The sequence below is a fragment of the Perna viridis genome, chromosome 10 (assembly GCF_037379345.1).
Source record: "Perna viridis isolate PV_CMFRI_1.1 ecotype Kerala chromosome 10, ASM3737934v1, whole genome shotgun sequence".
NCBI lineage: Eukaryota > Metazoa > Mollusca > Bivalvia > Mytilida > Mytilidae > Perna > Perna viridis.
The window spans coordinates 34,988,218-35,013,061 of NC_142454.1; the positions used below are offsets into that span (position 1 = coordinate 34,988,218).

General features: G+C 32.4%; 2 protein-coding genes across 5 annotated transcripts in view; one reads left to right on the top strand and one right to left on the bottom strand.

Annotated features, from left to right (window-relative positions):
• Positions 1-984: 984 nt before the first annotated feature.
• Positions 985-24,844, top strand: part of LOC148605558 (aminopeptidase N-like) — a 61,057-nt gene continuing 37,197 nt past the window's right edge. For 3 of the 4 annotated variants that reach the window (XM_088548622.1, XM_088548623.1, XM_088548624.1), the window contains exons 1-7: positions 985-1,274; positions 10,841-11,321; positions 15,858-16,022; positions 16,296-16,413; positions 17,401-17,521; positions 18,993-19,147; positions 24,242-24,355. In XM_088548622.1, coding sequence (XP_088404748.1) covers positions 1,022-1,274; positions 10,841-11,321; positions 15,858-16,022; positions 16,296-16,413; positions 17,401-17,521; positions 18,993-19,147; positions 24,242-24,355 — 1,407 coding nt within the window. In that variant the 5' untranslated portion in view covers positions 985-1,021. Of the gene's footprint in view, positions 1,275-10,840; positions 11,322-15,857; positions 16,023-16,295; positions 16,414-17,400; positions 17,522-18,992; positions 19,148-24,241; positions 24,356-24,844 lie in introns of those variants that run through there. The other variant, XM_088548625.1, reaches the window with a different exon arrangement.
• LOC148605559 (uncharacterized) lies at positions 19,185-22,969 on the bottom strand. Its single transcript, XM_088548626.1, has 5 exons — positions 22,683-22,969; positions 21,533-21,659; positions 20,754-20,814; positions 20,276-20,412; positions 19,185-19,576 (listed from the first exon to the last, which is right to left on the bottom strand). The coding sequence occupies exons 1-5, from the start codon at positions 22,894-22,896 to the stop codon at positions 19,408-19,410; spliced, it is 708 nt and encodes a 235-aa protein (XP_088404752.1). The 5' UTR covers positions 22,897-22,969; the 3' UTR covers positions 19,185-19,407.

Below are 24,844 nucleotides of genomic sequence, written 5' to 3' on the forward strand. Positions count from 1 at the left end.
CCTGCGCCCGAATCCGGCCCTAATCTATTCTACCAAAAGTAAGTACTGTAAAATGAAGTATTACCTTTGCAGAATAGCGCATCAGCCATATGATATTCCCTTCCTCGAAATAATCGGAAACCTGCGAGACCCGCGGTTATAATATCCAATGAGAGGCCGTCTTACAAAAATCGTAATGAGAGAGAAATCATTTGCATATCCAAAGGATTCTGTAAACTAACTTGCATACAAAATTGACTTTTGTGACTCAAAACTGAATTTTGTCTCACAAAATTGATTTCTGTGAGACAGAATTGACTTTTGTGACATAGAATTGACTTTTGTGACACAAAATTGAATTTTGTCTAAAAAAAAATGAATTTCCTCATTAAAAAATGAAATGATCATAAAACAAGTCGGTGTAACATAATTATATACGACAAAAATAATTTTGTTATGATGGAATTCAATTTTGTGTACACAAAATTGATTTTGATTACAAAAAGATCATGTCCCATTCGGCGCCCCATAGCCTGACATAACCTGCAGCATCTGTTTATACATGTAACTTGAAAGGTCTAATCTACACCTTTTTTAAAAATATGGGTATAAAAGAAATGTAAAATGAGATGTTACATATTTTCTGTCATTGTGTGATTACAAGACAGGCAAGAAGTGCGGATAGTTTTTTTAACATACATGTATATGATTTTTTTTATGATTTGACATCCAAATTTTGTTGACCTTTGTTGAATGTTCTGAGTATTTCCTTTCAGACGCCATTATTGTCAGGATAAGAAAGTTGTCCTTGAACAAGGTACTTTCTCGTTTTCTGTCCTATATAATAAATTTGAATAACTGAAATTCAAATAATAAAACTTCAAGAGCATGTGTCTAGTATAATTGAGATTTTATAACCTTATCTTGATTGTCTCTTAAAACCCATAATAAAGCAGCCAAACCATAAATTAAATTATCCTGGTACTTCATCTGGTATTTCATACATATAAAATCCGTGAGATGTATATGCACATAATCGAATATGTTTTCATCCACTGAGACTTTTGATATGACCAATAGTGGAAATGCATATGCCCTCGAGGGCAAAAACAATGATAGGTTTACACTGAAATTTTCTACAGCGTTTATTTTGACTTTCCTTGCAGTTGTGACTGCTGTTGGTGTTGGACTACTAGTTCATTTCGCAGAAGGAGATAAAACAATAACATGTCAGTGTTTATGTAGTGCTGCCTCAGATGAACAGGTTGGGTGTCCACCACAAACAACAGACGCATGTAAGTCAACAATTTACACCATTTACACATGTTTTACTTTATTTGGTATATTTGTGAAAACAATGAATGTCGAAGTGACAAGGTTTAACATTTACCCACCCGATATTAATAAAACGAAGCAGGTAACATAAAACTGTCAATCATACTAACTAAACAATGATGCAAAAAATGTCAGTTGTGTTGTGAGATATGTAGCACCGTTTCTAAAACAAACCCTTAGTAATGCTGTTTGGAGGTCCGTTTGTAGCCAGCAAAAATGAAAGTATGCAGTCATCGCAAAATTACTGAAAGCATGGTTCGATCTCGAGAAACAAGACTGGACAAAGAGGGTCTCCGCCATGAACAGAAGGCAAACTTAACCCTCGTGTTAAAATCAATTACGAATAAAATCCAATATTACCTTACTTGACATGTAAAGTATTTTGACTATACATGTAGAAGTGGCAAAGGTTTATTGCCTGGGATAAGGTATGACAATAAAAGTCTTAAAGCGAACTTATTCATAAAATGTTACAACTGATTGGTACAGTTACTACTTGTGTAACATATCAGAAAAATTCAAACGATGTCTTTACTTCATATTATTTCATCACATGTAAGATGTAAAAGCCTGAAAATATTTATTCAAAATCACTTCTAGTAAAATTTAGATAGACCATGTTATAGCACTTGATTTCAAGAAAGCAGAGCCCAAATATTGAAGATTTTCTTACACGATTTTATATGCATTGTAGAATTTTCCTTATTTGGAGATTATTTTTAAAACTAGTCAATAGGATTTCTTTATATGATATCATTTCATACTCATAAATAACACAGCGTGATACAACTACAGAGTTTTGATGCTTTACAATTGGGACAAATATGAACGAGTCATTCAAGTTTTGAAAGAACTTGAAATTCTGATTGACACAGGATAAGAATTTCAACCAGGGCTGATGTGTCATTTCCCCCCATAATTCCTCAAATGGTTCCTGTCGTGACCTCCAAAATCAACCCCTGACTTCAGTAGTGTGTATGGGATGAACAAAGGGTTCTTAGAAGAGATCATTTTTTTCGGATCTGATAATCATTTAGAGGTAAAGTTTTCCACCTACATTTATCAATACAGTTTTACGGGGAAAATATTTCCTTTATACATCCATCAATTTGAAATCTGATACAAGACTTGGTCTTATTATAAATAATTTTCTCATTCACTAAAAATTATAATACACAATTATTTGTTAGTCATGTTAATACACCTGTACTAAGTTTATAACTTGTTCATGGTTGTCTTCCGTCACTTTTTGTATTATAATGCTATTATATTCTGTATTGATTTATAGTTGGATCTGTTAAACTTTGTTTACTCTAACTTCATATTGAGGCTAATAAAAACTTGTCTTTCAGTGCAAGTTAAAGCCAGTGTTCTGAGCTGAACGCTTCCAAATTTACTTCGTACTGACTGCCAGATATTTCTATCAAAGGCTACTACTTTGATACTAAAATTATCAGACAAATTGACTGCGACATAACTGATAAGCAGAAAAAGGCTAGCTTTTAAGGTTCTACAGAATTTTATATCTTGCCATACTGGACTCGCTTTGATATTTTCTGTCTGCATTAAAACTGCTGTAATTTTGTATAGATTTCGTAACTTCTCTGCCCCTCTAAAGCACGGATCATTTCATTTATGTATACAACCTATCAGTACTTACTTGGTTCAGTATTCTTCTCCTATACATTTGTACAACTAACCTCACTCTTCTGTAGAATCTTTTGTATTTATTTTCTATCGAATTTTTTAAATTAGTAATTAGCTAATAATGTAAAACCAATTGCATATCGGGACCTGTGGTCACAAATGTTATATGACATATGTTCATACCTCTGTCTCTGACCTTGTACCTTATCCTTCAGAATTATTACCTATTACAGTAATTCCCTATGTCTTATTACCTCAGACTGTCACAGCACTTTGTTTACTCTGTATCATTCTGAAATGTATCATCACTATGGTTACTATTTTCTTACTTCTTTAATAGCTTGTTTTTCATAGATAACTAAAACACTTGCTAACAATATAAAGATACACCATATATCATACATGTATTTCAAGTCTAGACATCAATATTTATATATGTGTACATGTTATTCTTTTATCTTGTTGAGTTCATATTAAAAGTAGTTATAGTTTTCAGTCATTACTATATGTAGGGTCAACTTGGGAATTTATGTTTCCCTGTCAAAGTTATTAGTTTAAATATATGTTATTTGCTAAAAAAACAAAATGAATTGGACAAAAGTAAATCATACTTATATGTCCTCTCCTATAAACAATATTTACATATACATATAAGATAAGAGAGCACGCTTTAAAATATATTAACTGTACATTACTATAATGAGTGTAACTAAAAGTTAACTAGAGAGACATTCAGTTTGGGGAAGGTGGTGTGACGATCTTTAACACAGAAAAACACAAAAAATATCGGCCTCATTTACAAATCATGCAACAAGAAATCTTTTTGACCCTTTATATACTGAAAAACCTGCTGAAAAATACAAATGTTTTCTCCATATGTTAATTCGGGGATTCCAGATAGTAAAGTGTTTGCGTTAAGTGGATTAGTATCACATATCCACCTTAAATTATGACACAAAGTTTGTCTTTGGGCTATATACACCGGCAAAATTATTTCACATGATTTTCACCTGAATTGAGCTAATAAACTTTATGACAGAGTTCACGTGAAATTCGGGTGAATCGAGCCTTCACATGAAATTCACGTGAATGGTTCACATGAAGTATGAATATAGTGAATTTCTCGTGAAAATCTCGTTAATTTCATGTGAATTTCATGTAAAGCTCGATTAACATGAATTTCACGTGAGAAATATTTACCTGTGTTTAAAGGACAATGAAAGAGGTAGTGGTCAACATCTTCCATGTTAGTACCACATCTACATAGCGGATCTGTGATGATATATACTCGACGCAGGTCATAATTCAAAAAAAGATGCTTAGTTGGCTTAACAGTATATTTAGCTTTTTAGGCCCGTTTGAAAACTGACTTAAATTTGGATATTGAATCAATCTTTCTTATTGTAATGTCGAGGTTGTTCCATTCCTTAATAGTATATGGCAAGCCAAAGTGGACAAAAATGAGCATTTTCTAATATTAAAAAATGATTTTTTAATATTACAAATTCATTTTCTAATAATACAAATTAGATTTCTTATATCACAAAATACTTTTTTGATATTAAAAAATCATTTTTTAATATTAAAAATTCAGGAATTTGTAATATTAGAAAATGAATTTTTAATATTAAAAAATGAATTTATAATATTAGAAAATGAATATGTAATATTAGAAAATAAGTGCTTTCTAACATTAAAAATGATTTTTTAATATTACAAAATCATTTTCTAATATTACAAATTAGATTTCTAATATCACAAAACACTTTTAATATTAAAAATTCAATTGAGTTTCTAATGTTAAAACAAATTTTTAATATAAGACATTGATATTCTGATATTAGAAAATGGATTTGCCGTATTAAGTTGCGATTTTTTAATATTAGAAAATCTTTTTGTAATATTAAAAAATGCGACTGATTTTCTAATATTACTAATTCATTTTCCAATATACAAATTCATTTTCTATTATTACAAAATTCGTTTTCTAATATTACAAATTCAATTTGTTATATTACCAAATTTGTGATATTTTATAATATTACATAATCAGGAATTTGTAATATTACAAAATGAATTTTTAATATTAATTTTTTTTTTCTAATATTAAAAAAAGGATTTTGTAATATTAAAAATTCATTTTCTAATATTAAAAAAAGGATTTTGTAATATTAAAAATTCATTTTCTCATATTACAAAATATTGATTTTTGTCTACTTTGGCTTGCCATAATAGTACCTGGAAGGAAAGATTTCATTGTAACGGACACTCTACAATACGGCATTAAAATGTTATCTCCGTTCGTTTCGCAATGGATAGTTGGAAATAGATTGTACCTTAGGTGCAACAAAATTACACAAATATTCAGGGGCATGCTTTTGTTCGATATTGTAGAGCATTTGTACTTTTCTCTGTTTTCGACGTTCTGCCGATTTACTTCTTTATACATGTATATATTTTCATTTTTTATAAACACCGGTAACCCGGTTACAATTCTTGCCGCTCCGTACGGATTTGCTCTAATTTTCCAGTGAGTGAAGCATTACAGTTGTCCCATACTTCAGGGGGTTTATTTATATAATGGTTGAATATAAAATAAACGTAGTTTTTTTCTAAACTGTTACGATTTAGTTGAATTTTAATTTTCGTGATGATTTTTAGGACTAGCTATTATATTTTCGGTATGCATGGATCATTTTGTATCACTAGTAAATGTAATACCTACATGTAGGTGCTTATTATGATATTTGATTGGAATTTCAACTTATTTAGATAAAAATTGAACATTGGTATTTCGATATTTGAGAAAAAACATAATCTCAGATTTTCCGCATTAAAACTCATTTAACCCACCAGTTTGGAGTGCCTGTACCAAGTCAGGACCATTACGGTACCAGCTGCTTCGGTGGTTTAATATCTATTTTGCCAAATTTATTTTGAACTTCACTTGATTATGAATCGGATAAATGTTCAGTTATTCTGTTGTCACCTTTATAAAATTACGACTAATGACCGTTGTTATGTGTTCACTATCGTGATCAGAACAGTTAAATGATGTGTCATCTGCAGAAAGTCTGCAAAAAGAGCTAAGATTTTCAGCTATATGGTTAATGAAATCAACAAATAAGAGGGTCCAAGTACTGAACCTTGAAGCACACCTGATGATAAATGGCTTTCTGACGATGCTGGTGAATTTTAAACAACCATTTGTTTCCTATCACTCAGATAGCTTTGTAAACATTTCAGAATATCTTCTCGAATTCACCTTGTCCCAGACATTGTGTATATTCTAACATGCCCTGATGACAGTCATAACCACAACCTATGGGCGATATCATCTTGTCCAAGAAGATTTTGTGTATATTCTAACATGCCTTGATTACAGTCGTGACCACAACCGACAGTCGATATCACCTTGTCCAAGATTTAGTGTATATTCTAACATGCCCTGATGACAGTCATAACCACAATCTATAGGCGATATCATCTTGTCCAAGAAGATTTTGTGTATATTCTAACATGCCTTGATTACAGTCATAACCACAACCTATAGGCGATATCACCTTGTCCAAGATTTTGTGTATATTTTACCTTTGTTTATTATAGGAAGATAGAAATGGTAACAATATGTAACAAAACGTATGAGTCAAACAACCAAAACTGTTTAAACGGTTTAGTTATGTTGATATCCGACTATATATTTTTTCTATGTATAAATTATGAAGTACAAATGCAGTCACCTGCTTTGTTCTGTGTCATATTGTCAACGTGTATGTTATGTTATGTACTATAGCACTTATGAGGCGTACCTTAATGTAACATATCGATATATATTGACAATATTCTCTCCATTAAATATCCCAAATTTGGAGAATGGCTTCCATTTATTTATCAACAGAACTAGAAATTATAGAGACAACTTACAAAGGAGTTGCTGCCTAATATACGCAAAAAAAAAAACGCACTTGCGTACACATAAAAATAAAAAGAACGTCTTTTGCAGTAAAAAAGTCTTAGGTGGTACCTTTTGATTTTAAATACTAATTCATAAAGGTTAGGTTGTCCTTTCTTAATGATATTTTTTCTTCTATGCCAATAATTTCCATTCCTGTTATATTCTCATATGTAATGTCATCCAATATTAAAACCGGAATTACACAATTTAATCCGCGTACGTTTTTCCTTTCCTTAAGTTATATATTGCAGAAAGTTCAAAAAGGCAACAAAAAAAAAGAAAAAGGTTTTCCTCCGCTTAGTGCAGGCGGTGTTGCCATAGACGTCACAGCGGTACGAGTTCGAGTCCCGCGGAGGGAACGACCAAAAATTTGTTTCGCAAATGAATGCATGAATGCGATAATCAATAGAAAATAATCCAGGGACAAAGACCAGACATGGAAAACAGACATACACAACAAAGAATATAAAGTAACTAAAATAATACATACTAAGTAACAAAAGCAAATTAGCAACTCGGACCAGGTGCACCGGTAGGGTAAAAAAAGTCCGGGGTAGTCGAAACAGGAAAGGAAAACTATGAATATCAGGAAACGTAGTAAAATCCATACGTGTACAATTACAATAAATCATCTTACATCACTCGAAACCTGAATCCTGCATATCAAAGGGGGAATAAAATTGTATATGTATAAAACATAATGCTTTGTTACAATATAAATGTTTACACAGGCGATGGTCATTACAGTGATTAATGTTAACAACAGACACTTTACTATTCTCCATTTTAAACACAAACATTCATATGAGACAAAAATCAGAGAGTTACTAGAAAATGCTTAACATACATTGACTTTTGTGGTATTTTTTTTATAATTATTTGGTGTTGAAAAAAAATTAGGTATTTCTTTAGGCGTAAAAAATGTGTAATAAATGACTGGTATCAATGTAATAACATGTTTTAAAGAAGAAAACGGAGGAGGATTACATGCAACTTCTTGGATTTATTTAGTGATTGCCATTAAATTTAACAAAGTCCTTACTGCTTGAAATTTCCTCTAACACGATGTTAAACCTGAACGTGATTGATGGTTCATCTGTTTCTGTCGGGATGTGATCTGGTATTTTTATGGGCTATCTTAGACTTTCTTTTTTTGTTTTTGGTGTGTCTTTTGAAAGTGTGGTATAGTTTTTTTTTCTTTTTGGGAGTCATCATGAAAATCAACTTCCAAAAACCTTTTACGTTGACATTTTTTTTTATTTCTAGCACTCATGAACTGAGACACCATATGAATACTTGCCATCGCTTGTCTATACTTTCCTGTTACCATTACATGTTCTAATCCTTGTCTAAACTCTCATGTTACCATTACATGTTCTAACTCCTGTCTAAACTCTCCTGTTACCATTACATGTTCTAACTCCTGTCTAAATTCTCCTGTTACCATTGCATGTTCCAACCCTTGTCTAAACTCTCCTGTTACCATTACATGTTCTAACCCTTATCTAAACTCACCTGTTAACAATAATTTAGTAATGGGAGAGAAAAGACAAGCGTTAGAAAATGTAATAAAAGTTCCTTTCTGTTGCATTCACGTTTGGCCGGAATCAAATTTCTTCTGGTAACCAATGCCGTAGTGGGAAGATAGGAAATTTAGTCGAGGATGTCTAAGATAGTTGATATATTTCATGACACAATTTCCGAAAATTGCAAGTTGACGAAAAACACATCTAGGACATCTTCGAAAGCGCTATCACCATTTTTATATATATTTAATTGTGTGCGTGTGTGTGTGTGTGTGTGTGTGTGTGTGTGTGTGTGGTGTTAAAACCGTTTAAACAGTTTTGGTTGTTTGACTCATACGTTTTGTTACATATTGTTACCATTTCTATCTTCCTATAATAAACAAAGGTAAAATATTAACAAAATCTTGGACAAGGTGATATCGCCTATAGGTTGTGGTTATGACTGTAATCAAGGCATGTTAGAATATACACAAAATCTTCTTGGACAAGATGATATCGCCTATAGATTGTGGTTATGACTGTCATCAGGGCATGTTAGAATATACACTAAATCTTGGACAAGGTGATATCGCCTATAGATTGTGGTTATGACTGTCATCAAGGCATGTTAGAATATACACAAAATCTTCTTGGACAAGATGATATCGCCCATAGGTTGTGGTTATGACTGTCATCAGGGCATGTTAGAATATACACAATGTCTGGGACAAGGTGAAATCGCCTATCGGTTGTGGTTATGACTGTCATCAGGGCATGTTAGAATATACACAATGTCTGGGACAAGGTGAAATCGCCTATCGGTTGTGGTTATGACTGTCATCAGGGCATGTTAGAATATACACAAAATCTGGGTCAAGGTGATATCGCCTATAGGTTGTGGTCATGACTGTAATCAAGGCATGTTAGAATAAACACAAAATCTGGGTCAAGGTGATATCGACTGTCGGTTGTGGTTACGGCTGTCATCAGGACATGTTAGAATAAACACAAAATCTGGGTCAAGGTGATATCGCCTATCGGTTGTGGTTACGGCTGTCATCAGGACATGTTAGAATAAACACAAAATCTGGGTCAAGGTGATATCGACTATTGGTTGTGGTTACGGCTGTCATCAGGACATGTTAGAATAAACACAAAATCTGGGTCAAGGTGATATCGCCTATCGGTGTGGTTACGGCTGTCATCAGGACATGTTAGAATAAACACAAAATCTTGGACAAGGTGATATTCGCCTATCGGTTGTGATTACGGCTGTCATCAGGACATGTTAGAATAAACACAAAATCTTGGACAAGGTGATATCGCCTATCGGTTGTGATTACGGCTGTCATCAAGGGCATGTTAGAATATACAGTGATTATGACTGTCATCATATTTGATATTTTGGCTCTAACGACGACTTCATAATTAAACGAAAGACATTTGAATAAAGTTAGTAATATTGATAATAAAGAATGTCCATTTCTTGATCTTAGTATTCATATCAATAATGGTAAATAATACTAAAATTAACGACAAAAGGGGTATTTTTTTCATTTCCTTTTGTTAACTATCCATTTTCAGATGTCGACGTCCCCTTGTCTCCATCATATGGTGTTTACATATAATAATTGATTCGATTTGCATGTATTTGTAACAATGTTTTGGATTTTAACGAAAACATAACTGAGAAATAACTTCATCAAGGTTTTCGATTTCACAAGCTCGTAGAAACATTCACAAAAAAAATTATTCGATACGAGGAACCCTTTCTCAATACAGATGGACTAGTAAATATGTGCGGGTATATTGTACCGTATATTTTCTAGCAACATTTTTCATAAAGCACCGGACGCTCAAATACACTCAATAAGTTGACTAAATCGTTGAATAGTCTAATTCATGAGGGGTATCGTTATGATATACTAAATGTAGCATTTTTTGGTATTAACACTGATTCGCTCATAGGGTATTTGCATTTAAACTAATACACTATATTTAAAAGCAGTTTTCGGCATGACGTGTTACATGGTGTATGTCCTTATTGTATGACCTATAATGTACCGTGGTTCTCAACCCCTGCATTGGAAGAATTGGAATTGACTTTATATAACTTTTTTGTAGGTTTAAAATTGTCTGCAGCTGGCATGTCAGTTTGTTTCTAGTAGTCATCAGTTTGTGCATTTGTGTAACTTATAATCAGTTTCATTACTTATGTTGATCTTTTGTCTGCTGACTTTTAGTCTATTGTGCTATGTGACTTGTTATCCATTTATTGGTGTTTGGCGTTCACTACTTTGTTTTGTTCACTTCATTTTTTGCTTTGAGCTTCAGTGCCCTATAACTTCTACCGATTTTCATTACACTATCTAAACAATGTCTGTAGTTAAAACGATTATCATGTATTTATCATTTGCAGGTGCTCCCTGCGAAAATGTAACCATGACAACGTCATCAGGTATGATAACCACCGAACCGACACCAACAATGCCACCAATAACAACAGAGGTGTTACTACCCACATCCCTTATTCCGTCTCACTACGATGTTGTGTTGCGTCCTAATTTATACGAAGATAGACCAGAAGACTTTAGTCTTCATGGATCAATGGAAGTCATCCTCTACTGCAATATAAGTACTGACAAAATTACTGTTCATATCCAAAATCTAAATGTTACTAAGGATAACATAGTTGTGAAACATTCGTCCAATAACTCGCAGATCAAGGTTCATAATTGTTCTATTGATGAATCGGAACGCCATTTCCTGACGATAATGCTGGAACAAAGTCTTGAAAAGGGCAGCAATTACACAGTAAAGATGAATTTTTCAGGTACTTTGCAGAATGAAGATTTGTCCGGATTGTATTACAGTACTTACACAGAAGATGGGGAAAAAAGGTGTTTAAGTCAGACATTATTTTGTATATTCTTCAATTTCTTAGGTTTAAAATTCAAATCTTTTTGACCATTCATATGTACTACTATGTATAGACTACAATAACATCTCAGCTCACTTTTAAAGACTTTTAATATTTTGCGTATATAATAACGCATTACTCTCGCAAAATAACGTGTTTTACGGGTTACAACGCGAAATTTTTGTGTAATAACGCGAAATATTTTATATATATTATGAAAACACGCATTATGGAGACCGAGATTTTATTTTTTTTTTCAAATATCTGTCGTTTAGTTGAAATATACATATCAGGAGTTCCCGCGCTGCCATGATGGTCATGAGTGAACTTCTCCTTGAAAGTGAAAACAGTTTGAATCAAAGACAAGCAAGAACCTGTTTAGCGGCTGCAATTTTTTTATATCAAAGACTAATGATGATTGTTATTTAATCATGGGAGGCTAAACAATGCCCCTGATAGTAGCTAGGCTATATAATCATGGGAGTCCTAGACAATGCCGCTGATAGTAGCTAGCACTTATCGGCATAAATTAAACAAATGAAATACTTTTCTGTATGTCTCGTTCTAGTTTCATTTACCTTACCGGCTTTTCCGATGTAGTACGTATTGAAGTCCGTAGACTGATCTGCATCTTATTGCTTTGTTCTGGAATCTCGAAACGGTGTATTAGTACATTGCGAATCTTCTATTTTATGCTTTGATTTAATCATTTTATGTAGAATAGATATTTGTCATTAACTCAACGCTCTGTAAATGATTAAAAACTTGTTAAAAGGTTCTTTTTAATTTTAGGTCAGTTTACTCTTTATGAACCGCAAACCATAAAAATTTTTAAATATTTATAAGGACATAGCTAACTCGTTTAAAGGACACAGTAACTCGTTCAAACGACTTAGTATCTCGTTATAACGACATAGTTAACTCGTTTAAACGACTTAGTTAACTCGTTTAAACGACTTAGTATCTCGTTATTACGACATAGCTTTTTCGTTTAAACCACGTTGTATCTCGTTATGGAAACGCATTTGAGTCACTTTTTAAATTTTCATTGTTTCATCTCTACTTTTTTTAACTTGAGTTATTGTACATTAATATGACAAATCGACTTAAATAATCGCACTTGTTCTATTGCACTATTTTTGTGGACAAATGCACGTCGATTTGGCGTCGCTATTTCTTTCCTTGGAATGTCATTAACATGATTTAAAAATATGTCAATATATATTTTTTTCACTTATTTATAAACTTTATTGGATGACACACGATTAAGCGACTTGAAACGTTGATCATTACATACTGACATATTTAAGGCAACTTTTATGAAATAAGACGTTTATCTGTATGTAGACTTGTCCACTTGTTTGTCATATATCGATTATCGGTATGTATTTTGGTTCAAATCATATGAGGTAGATGATATTCAAAGAATGATTTATTTTAATAAGATGAACAACTCGGTTAGGTAATTTGACAGTCTGTGAGAGGAAATGGCTACTGAATATGGGAAGTTAGTGCCACTTGTCAATGATTCGAGTTTACCTATACGTTTTGTTATAGATATTATTTCACGTATCAATTATCGTAAATTCGATCCGTCCTGTTCATACCCCAATTACTACCATGACCAGGATTGATTCAACAAGGATGATTTAGTAGAACCAGAACCAGCCCATTCTCTACAATTGCGAGAGAGCTTTTTGATTTCGAGTTAATGATGCACACTTGGTCAACCATTTTATTTGCACATTTTTAAACTATTTTATCCAAAAAAGATCAAAAACATTTTTGCCTTTTTTCTTTTGGAAAAACACATGAAATAATTGTAAAATGCACTCAAAATGAATCAAAGAGGGCGTACCTTAAAATGAATCAAAGAGGGCGTACGCCCTCGACGACGACCCACCCGAATTCGCCTAATATGCTCGATACACAACTGAAATAACGCCGCTTGTGGAAGGATGGTTTCATTCCCCTAAAGCATGGTCTTTTTATCCGTGTAGATTACATGGTTATTTAGAGCATTCAATTAATTAACAACGTAACAGGTGCCTGGGACGTTTAATTAACGACGTTGTAACAAAGGAAAAGTGACGCTTGTGACCGCAAACTTTACAGACTTTTCTCTTTGTATCTGAAATAAAATATGACATACGGCAAACTTTTTACAGAATTACAGAATTCTTTAAAATCGCCGCATTTCTGCGAACAGGGAATGTATATATTTTAGCGCGGTAGATATTTGGTTGTATCTTCTGACCGATCTTTTACCAAGTTCATCGTCAGTATAATTGTTTTTTTTACAGATTACCGTGCTAAAAAGACTGAGATATTTCATGTAACTCAAAAATAAACTTGATGTGCGAAAGACAAGTAATGTTGTGACAAACTGATGGAGAACATGTCAGTTTTTCAAGTTATAACAAGTCATCAACATGTAGTTTTATATATAATAATAGCGGAAACTGTTTCTTGAAATGAAAAACGCAATTCTATGTATAATTATAAGTATTTTGCCTGAACCCTGGAAATTCATATCATAAATTATAGTGTTATAATAATCATGTACCTGGGATATAATGTATAAAAGGAAGTTCAGTCAATATTAATGGGATGGGGTGAACGGCTGGTTTTCCTGTTCTTTTCTTCTCACAAGCGTAATTCCCTATCAGTTTCCGGTAAAGACTGCATGTAAACCTCTAAACGACTCATTTTGCTGACTAAACCTCTGTTTTGAAGATAAACTATGTAGCTATTCACTAAAAAGAAAGTGAAACACTTTGAAGCCGAGAAGAAGAATCAGACATTCAAATAGTGTAGATTTTTTATATTTTTTTTATGGATGTAGGTGACTTTTCCGAACAAATAAACGGGCGGACAGGTTATAGACTATGTAAAAAAATAGTACATGTGAACAATTTAATTAAAGACATATTTGATAAAAAGAAAAACTGATGGGAAAAAATTACGTTAACAAATTTTCTAAGAAAGAAATTAAGAATATCAACAAGGGTAAATATGACCAAAGTATTATCCGAATAATAGCTGAACTTCACTTCAATTGGCCAATTCACCATAGTAGGGGTATGTGTCCCCATCACCACCACCCTCCACCCCGCCTACGACTCCCGCTTCTACGCCGATGTTGAAGTTTGCAATCATCTGTATTCCGCTGTTATGACTCGTCATTCTTACGATTTCACGGCCGATTTATGCTTTAGGGGAATGAAACCATCCTTCCACAAGCGGCGTTATTTCAGTTGTGTATCGAGCATATTAGGCGAATTCGGGTGGGTCGTCGTCGAGGGCGTCAGCCCTCTTTGATTGCATTTTGAGTGCATTTTACAATTATTTCATGTGTTTTTCCAAAAGAAAAAAGGCAAAAATGTTTTTGATCTTTTTTGGATAAAAAATGTGCAAATAAAATGGTTAACCAAGTGTGCATCATTAACTCGAAATCAAAAAGCTCTCTCGCAATTGTAGAGAATGGGCTGGTTCTGGTTCTACTAAATCATCCTTGTTTAATCAATCCTGGTCATGGTAGTAATAGGGGTATGAACAAGACGGATCGAATTTACGATAATTGATACGTGAAATAATATCTATAACAAAACGTATAGGTAAACTCGAATCATTGACAAGTGGCACTTCCATTTTCAGCAGCCATTTTCTCTCACAGACTGTCAAATTACTTAACCGAGTTGTTCATCTTATTAAAATAAATCATTATTTGAATATCATCTACTTCATATGATTTGAACCAAAATACATGCCTATAATTGATATGTGACAAACAAATGGACAAGTCTACATTCAGATAAACGTCTTATTTCATAAAAGTTGCCTTAAATATGTCAATATGTAATGATCAACATTTCAAGTCGCTTGATCGTATGTCATCCAATAAAGTTTATAAATAAGTGAAAAAAATATATATTGACATATTTTTTAAATCATGTTAATGACATTCCAAGGAAAGAAATAACGACGCCAAATCGACGTGCATTTGTCCACAAGAATAGTGCAGTAGAACAAGTGCGATTATTTAAGTCGATTTGTCATATTAATGTACAATAACTCAAGTTAAAAAAAGTAGAGATGAAACAATGAAAATTTAAAAAGTGACCCAAATGCGTTTCCATATCTCGTTATAACGACACAACTGGCGTTGTTAGTTATGTCGTTAAAAAGAGATACTAAGTCGTATAAACAAGTTAGCAATGTCATTATAGCGAGATACTAAGTCGTTTGAACAAGTTAGTTATGTTGTTAAAACGAGATACTAAGTCGTTTAAACGAGTTAGCCATGTCGTTTAAACGAGTAAGCTATGTCGTTATAACGACTTGAAAATAAGTGAACACCTGGCACTAAATGACCTTCCGTAGGTATTTATATTGGATCACTTCGGTGAAGACAATTGCCATGTAGCCTACATGGGAACCATTATGAAGCCAATATTAAAGAGACATTGTACATCACTTCAATGTTTTTTTTATCTTCACTTTAAAATTTATGTAGATATATGGCAATCACACAGTTTCAGCCAACAGATGCAAGGAAAGCATTTCCATCGTATGATGAACCCGTGTTAAAAGCAACATTCAACATTACCTTAGAACGGAAGACAGGTCGTCAAAGAATGATAACCTTGTCCAATATGCCAATCAGTCATAATATTACAAGGTAAATTTAGATGACTAATCTCTTTTCATCGTTTTAGGTGCGCTACCTACAGCAAAAGTGTTCAAATACACTTTGTTATACTTGAAATCACAACACAAGTAAAGGTAATGTAAAAAGACGTCACATAAAATTGTTTTGGCTGTACAAACTATGATGAAACACTTCAATTTAGGAAACTAGCATACAAGAAGACTTCCTGTTCTGGATATTTTATAGGTTTCTATTTCTGATCGTACTAGATTTTTCAAACATGCTGTTGTTATCTTATTCCAGGGAAGATGGATACATCGCAGATGTGTTTGAAACAACAGTCGTTATGCCGACATACCTCTTGGCTTTTGCAATATGTGACTTTCCATTTAAAGAAAACGTTACCAAGTATAATCATACAGTAAGATGATTTCTTCATATGGGTGGGATATCGAGTAAACATAATTCAGACAGAAAAAGTAACATGGTTTTAAAATCTGAAAACGATCGCAATATGGCACAAATATATTATAATTGTACATCGGCCGTCCATAATTTGTAGATCGTAGATTTGCACAAGACCAAAAATTAAAGAAATCACAGAAAGTTCTTGTTGATAAATGGCAACATTTAATAAAGAATTTGTGAAGGTTTTATCAAATTTATTCAATTGTGGATTAGACCTAAGGAACGGACGAACGGAGAGCCAGCATGTTTTAACTCCCGCGGAGGTATAATGATAATATGATAATAATATAAGGTATAAGGTGTCCGTACACAATTTTCCTGTGGAACTACACATATATACTTATAAAAAGCACTTGGTATTTTGATTGAAGCATTATAAAGTTTTAACATATCGTTAGATTTGAATTCAGACTTAAGCAACTTCAACTCTCAGTTTTGTTTTTTGTTTTTGTTTTGGTTTTGGTTTTTTTTTTTACAGTTAACAAAGAACTTGAACACTGTGTTATAGAACAAAACACTATCTGGAGCGATCTACAGAGAGTGAAGCGGGAGGAATTTTGTATTTTACATCCATACGAAATTATTAAAAATAATAAGTTCTTCCTATTTTGTATAGTTACTTATTACAGTGTTTGTAAATATTTTTAATTTTATAGTTTTACACAATGTTCAAGATCTTTAATACGTCGCAGGTATTCACCTGATAAGGTAGTGAATTGTGTTCACAGACCATTTACTTTCTTACAAACTCAGTTTATTTAAGGCACCGAAGAAGGTCACTAGTTGACCGAAAATTTGCTCATTATATATTTTATCATTATCTTTATCGGTATCGTTGTGCAATCATTAGACTTATATATATATATATCATAATAATTTAGTGTCTCGTATAATCCATGGTTATATTCACACTAACTGAATTTATTGCTCTTTTACATAGTTCAGAACTTACGCCAGAAAAGACTATATAGAACAGACAAATTATTCCTTGTGGGTTGGAAGTAGACTTTTAGATGAATTTGAAGACTATTTTGAGATCGCTTACCCATTGCCGAAGTTAGGTGGGTTTAATTCAAATTAACATTTTATTTATTTGGACATTTCTTAGGCATGCATACATTCTTGATTTAAATTAAGAACTATTAGTTATATTTCCCAAAATTACTAAGATTCCACTTAAGTAAAAAATTGGGACTTTCTTGAAAAAATGATTTCATTAGCTCCGAAACTTAATTATTTCATTCTAAAATAAGCACATGTCAAGCTTCATGAAAATATTTAACACTACGAAAGAATTTTCAAAAAAATTCCCCGCAGTCAACATCAGCATGAAATTCACACATTCCTAATCCTTACATGCAGGGCAAGCGGGCCTTCAGCAGTCTTACATTTCTTCAAAATAAATCACCAGTTGAAAACTGTTTTCCTTAATTTTATCTAGAATTATGCAAATGGGTATCAGATACAATAGCCACATCAACTTCTGACAAGCTATTACTGTGGGTGCACATTTTTATCTTCATCATTAAAACCAATAACATCAAATATTTAAACATAATGTTGCAGTTGCTGTCAATTTCTTATAACTGAAAAGTAATAAAAACCAGTTCATATAGAAGAAAAGCGGTTGTCCAGAACAGAAAATCTGGGGCTTTAAAAATTTAGATATTAAAGTATCAAAGTCTTCATTGAAGTCTGGCTATATTTTCAATTCATTGGGCGCTTACAGTTTTTTTTCAGTTTTCTAAACAAATGTTTTCGTGGTAAAGCTGTAGGTTCTTAAAAAATAGATTTATGTTAACACTATATTTGTATTGATATGCTTACTTAAAACATGAAGCATTGCTATGTGTAGAATGCCATATCTTAGCAACGTTTCAGGGACATAGTAGAGATTTTGACAAAACATTTGATAAGTTATGTCTAAGGTTATGACTTAAACGTTAAATTATTAACAATAACAATATTTTAATTCAGTATTTGTTTGTTTTCATTTCTTCATATCTTACTTTGATACGTACATGGATGATACCTTTTAAAGTTCATGTATCTGAGGTACATGTATATCAAAAGATGAAAAAAAGCACTTGTTTGAAGCTTGGTATTAAGACTTCAGACCAGGAGAAAATGCTCATATATTTATGGCTGCTATGAAAAATCTCTTAAACAACAATAATTGAAATTAAAAAAGGTTTTGACGACATTGAAATAATGATTCTTTTATGAGGTTTTTTTATTGTATAGAATTAAAATGAGTAGAAAATTTGTATACCCTTTAAAATCTAACGTCTATTTATAAAAAAAAAATAGTTGAAAAGAATAAAAAAAAAACAAACACAAAACAGGCCAAAAATAATCAGGAAAGATTCATCATAACTTAATGGTAAAAGCAATTAAGATTGAAATAAGATTATACTAGGATAGAACAACCAATAACAAGATGGTTACATTGTATATAAATGATTAAAAACAGGACATACTGTGTATTTATTATACACAACAAAAGATGTATAATGATGATTTATTCGTTAGATATGATAGCAATACCTGATTTTTCTGCTGGAGCTATGGAGAACTGGGGATTGGTGACCTACCGAGAACAGTATATGTTCTTTCATCCAAATATTACTACTGCTGACCAACACATGTTCGTAGCAATAATCGTCGCTCATGAATTAGCGCATATGGTGAGTCAATAATATTGAAAAAAACAATAATAAGTAGTGCAGGTTCCAACTTTTAATTTGAATTAATTGCTTAATTTTTAACAATGCGCATTCTTTTATGCTAAACAACCAATTGGGGCATCACATTATTTAAATTAGTAGTACAAATTTTGATAACAAATATAGTTTAAAAACTGAAAAATGACATTTTTATCATTGATATAGCATTTCTAACACGTTTCTTGGGTTCAAACAAACAAAGTTTTTATTTATTTTAGTGTTTATACATTTGATATATCTGTAGTATTCATGGAACACCCTCCTGAGTTTCGACAGAAACAAACAAACGTTATAATCAAAATGACAAAAACGGCACAAAAACAAACTCCTACGAGTATGTTTGTTGCTGAAAAGTCATCCTTTTCACAAGTGCCTTTTCTTAGAATCTCTCTACAAATATAATGTAAAACAGTTTAGTCATCGTAAGAACGTTTTAAAAAGTTAGACATTCGTCAAGTGAAAAAACAAGCTGAGCGTGCAAGAGCAATATCAAATACGCAAGGGTAAAACTTCTTTATCAAAGACTAGTCATGGAAGAGATCATTGAAATTTCACAGTAAGTCCTTGGATTATGTAAACTTTGAAGCAAAAATCTTTATAATGAATAATTTCACATCTTTGATGTGTTACCTATTCTGTTCTCAATCTGGCAGTATTCGTCAACCTTAATTTTGATATTGTAGCCAGTATAGCACTATATGTACTGTAATGTTTTTTTTGCTTTGTTTATGATGATTTTATAAGTACAAAACGTTGAGAGTTTTTTTTTCTCTTTTTTTATGTTTCCTGAAGTATTGTGTACTCGTCATACGTCATTTTGCATTGTTAACTGCCACTACAACATATATGTAGTTTTAAAAATGTGTATGATACACTTAATACATACAAAAAATGTAGTTTGTTCTCAATGTACATGTAGTTGTATCCGAAGTTTGAGTACGAGTATTTAATTTACTTATTTTGACATGATTGCGCTATAAATAATATACAAAGTGTCATTCGGCAGAGTTGCAATATTAACTTCAATAATAAAACTATGCCCTAGACCATTTTTAAAAGAGCGATCTCTCAGTCCTTAAGTGTATATACCTATAGTGAATTAGCATCGTTTTGAGGCCTTTAAGTATATCTCCCTCCACGAAAAATGCTTTGACGTCATCTTTCACTTTTTCAATACAACTTAGCGTTAGATAAGATGAGAACCAACCCCTGGTGTATGTGGAAACCTGGAAGAGACGGTATTCTTTTTTCATGCCACTAAATTGCGAACTAAAAAGTTATTTTTAACGATATTCAAAAATGAAACTTACATCATGCAATTATTTTATGTTATATTATGTAAATATTGTATTATTGTATGAGTAGTATATTGTCTGTAACAATTTTGCTTGTGCTTCATTTCAAATATAAAACTGAAATGCGAAAAAGGAAACAGTTTTCTAGCGTACAAGTTAATGAAACAAGTATAATCATTTGAGGGACTAACAAAAATTACGAAAGGGTATATATAATTATGTTCATACATTCGACACCTGTGTTCGAAATACTTAAACCAGTATCAATTTACCTGTCCATCATTACTGGAAACAGTTATAAAGACGTCATTTCTACAGATCCTCCACTTATTCCTAAAATGATAAATTCCTGTAAATTCCTTGGAATCTGTTTGTACCATGTCCGATCTAGTCAATGATCAGACTAAAAGTACTATTTTAAAACTATTTCGAACATATGGCTAATTAATTAAAATTTTAAAGATGTCGTCTACTTGTAAAATTTAAAATATGTATTTTTGGGGGAATTCAAATCGAAATCTTAACATATGTCTTATATATAACTTGTGATACTATTGAAGTATCTAAACACAATAAACGTTATGGTCTGGTGTTAACTATTGCAAAGTAAAGCCGAGTATTTACTTAAAATCCCATGAAACTGTTAGTTGCTATTACATGTTTAGACAGTTTGGTTCTTTGTCTGAATAACACCAAAATATGTATTAATCATTAATGAATATTAATAAATATTTATGAGGATCCGTTTTGTATTTGTATTAATAATAGAAATGCTTATGCTACAGATCTATGAATGTTTTGTTTTTGAAACTCGGACAACTTTTCATCTCCCTCGAACGGGCATGTGATATTATCTAAGATGTTTCATATAACTTTTTATATTTACTTTAATTAGATGATGATTATACCACTTTTCACAGTTCACAATTTTACATGTTTTTATTTTTTTTATCTTTATATTAAAAATACAAATATTTGATGATTGGAGAAACATGTGTCAAAAATATATCTGGAAAACCTTTCATTTATTTGTAATATAATTAATAGTTACCTTAGTTTGTATTTCAAAGTTGGAATTATAGCAACGGAAATGGAAGCGCTGTCATTTAATGAACATTTATCACAGGAGCACAAACTAAATTTGCTTATTTCCGCTATGATTGCATCAATTTCGTCAGCTTAAAAATCGAGAAAACTAAGATAAATATGGTGGTCAATTCATTCTACTATCATTTATAACAAACTTTCAAACATTTGTTCTGTTTTTTAAGTAAAGTTGATTTCTTATTTTTCATTACTGCATGTCATCGACATCGTTGACACTTACATTGCACGGGATATGCAATTTACACTCTGTGAATATTTGCGACGTGCAATTGTGTATCTAAAAACTGGCTTATTGCTATTTCTGTTAAAGACATAATCAGGGAAAATATTTCCTGAGGTAGTTTGAAGTATTTGCAAAAAGAACTTGATATCCAAGATGCTCAAGTCACTTCAACGTCTGTCTCTTATCTTGACTTTAATCTTGAAATTGACAAAAGAGGAGAGTTTTTTATTGAAATAAAAAAGGAACGAATCAGGAGCCATGTCAACGAGGTTATCTTAGGAATAGGACGTGTCTTAGGAAGGTCTTCAACTCATGTTTTCCTAAATCATGTCAAAAAAAGTCTCCTGACTTGAGACACGTCCTAAAATTTGTCTAGACTATATATTAAAATATAGCTTTCGCTGACCGGGTCATTCCTCCTCGTAGAATTAATCTAGGGCTGTAACTTAGTACACGATGCCGAGCCTAGCTGGCCGAGTGGTCTAGGGCGCTGGACTTTGTGCAGGAGGTGTTGCCATAGATGTCACAGCAGTACGAGTTCGAGTCCCGCGGAGGGAACGACCAAAAATTTGCATCGCAAATTTGACAGTTCTAACATTGTTGGGAATTTTTCAGACCTTTCTATACGTTTATGTATCTTCCCTGTATCAATTTGATCCGATGGAGCAGTGTAGCAAATAGAGTCGTCACATTCTGAGACGTTGTATATATATATATATATATATATATATATATATTCAAAGTGTTTTCCCTAAAATTTTATTTATAGTTTTGCTCATCAAGAGTCATTATTTTTTTCAACATAAAAGACAACTCAGAACCCTTAATGAAGAAAGATTTTTCAAAAATATCATCTGTAAATAAAACTTACCATTTTGGTCACATATGATGCAATTTGGATCACATAACCACAATGGTTTGAAATTCCTCGCTCTATCTACTTTAGTATTAAGGAATTCGTCTTTCTCTCGAAAAGATTTTGGAATCATAGGATTGCCTAACTTATTTGTTAAATCACCGTACACAATGTTAATACTGGCTAACATCACCAGTCTTATAAGAAAACGATTAAACCATATTTCCATAGTTCAATAACATGTTTTCATTACCACGCCAAATAACATGAATGTATAGTGACACTTCACTGACATCGTTTAATAAGCGTTATTTGACTGGCGGTGAAACTTATATGTTAAGTAGGGCATGCTCAAGTGTTCATTATATTAAATAAATAATACATCGAATGACATCCCATTTTCGGTATTGTATGACTTCTATTAAAGTAGAGTTTGTTCACACGTATCCAAGTTTACAGTTTCATGGAACTGAAACTATAATCTAACATTGCAGTTTTGTGAAACTAAAGCAGATATCGTAAGGCCATTGAAAGTTTACTGGTGGACTAACAGTCGTCATGGTTCATGTTGACTGAGACAAAAATTGAGCTCTGCAATGAGCACGTTTAGAGAAAAAAAACGATGTAAAATACGAACAGATTTGAATTGCAATGTTGTGTTGAAAAAACCACAACACTAACTACCAATTTCTTGCCTGGAATTTTAGTTGCAAGTCAGTAACCTGTTAATTTGAACTGGTAAAACAGAAATAATTCAAAAGACATGGCTCATATACGCTTTCGTAAATGTCGTACAGGAGTAACACCGTAATATTGAGTAACTCCGTCGTAATATCGAGTTAGCTTGGTCCTTATAACGAGCCCTTTGTGGTTATAACAAGTGAGCTTGGTCGTTATAATGAAAAACTCTGTCATTATAAAAAGTTGGCTTAATCGTTATAACCAATCTCTATAATAACTATAACGACTTAAATTGTACTGACGTGTACTATTTGCTCATAGTGTCTGGTAGTTTTGCTACCCAATCAGTACTAAAACTTCACTATATAACACCTAAAACGAATGCTTTGCATCCTTTAGTATCTTCCGGTAGTTACTGGATTATTTTTGTTCGCAACATTTTAAAAACACTTCCACTGTTCAATCATTCAGCATAAACATTCCTCCCTGCAATTGACTTCGAAAGGTAGTTCGTTCTAAAAATGAACTTTCTTTTATTTTGTTGCCTTTTTAAAGTCCCCTTAACGAATAAATTCAAGGAAGCGTGCAAATGGATTTTTAAGTTGGGAGCTGGGGAAACAACTTGCTGTGCATAACAGTTATATCTAGTTTCTTTTTGTTTTTATTTTCATCTTAACCTAACTACAATAACAAGAGTCTCCGTTTCACCCACAATGTCTTTATATTTTAGCTTCACTATTTTAAGTGTGAAATAAATGTACGTGAAATTATAATAGTTTAAGGTAAATGTTCACACAGCATTAATTCTCTGCTAGGTTACACATGTACTGATGATTTGAACATACAACAAGAAACAGCGCGATATTAAATTCCTTGAATTGATTATTTTCCAGTGGTTTGGAAACCTTGTATCTCCAGCATGGTGGGACGATTTGTGGTTAAATGAAGGTTTTGCAACATTTTTTGAATATCTAGGAGTAGATTTGGTGGAAACTGATTGGGATATGGTAAGAAAAGAATTTGATATTACTAATAATTCGGTCTGTTTGTCGTATTTTTTTAAATCGATACTTGTTGACGCGTAGATCAATCAAATATATATATCAACTACTTTGCAAATAAGTATGTTGTATGATAAATGTTGTCGTATTAACATAACAATCATGTGCCATCTTTATGTTAGCCTTCTGCTATTAACCATAAAGAAGATTCAAATCATTTCTTATTCCAAAATTTAACCGATCGTGGCAACTGGAACTTTTAATAAGTAGTTCAAACATAAGTCGTCGATAGCGCCTATTGGTCACGGTAACTTTATTTTGGTCACAATAATGCCAATAAGTGGTATGAAACTTTTGCTTAAACCCTTTTGCATAAAGAGCCAACACTTTTTATGGCATTTTTGAGACTTGAATTGGCTTTTACATTGGCCCCATACATGTGTATGTGTACCAAGTTTTGTAAAGCTAACTAATTTATCTGTGTTTTTTTCTGTC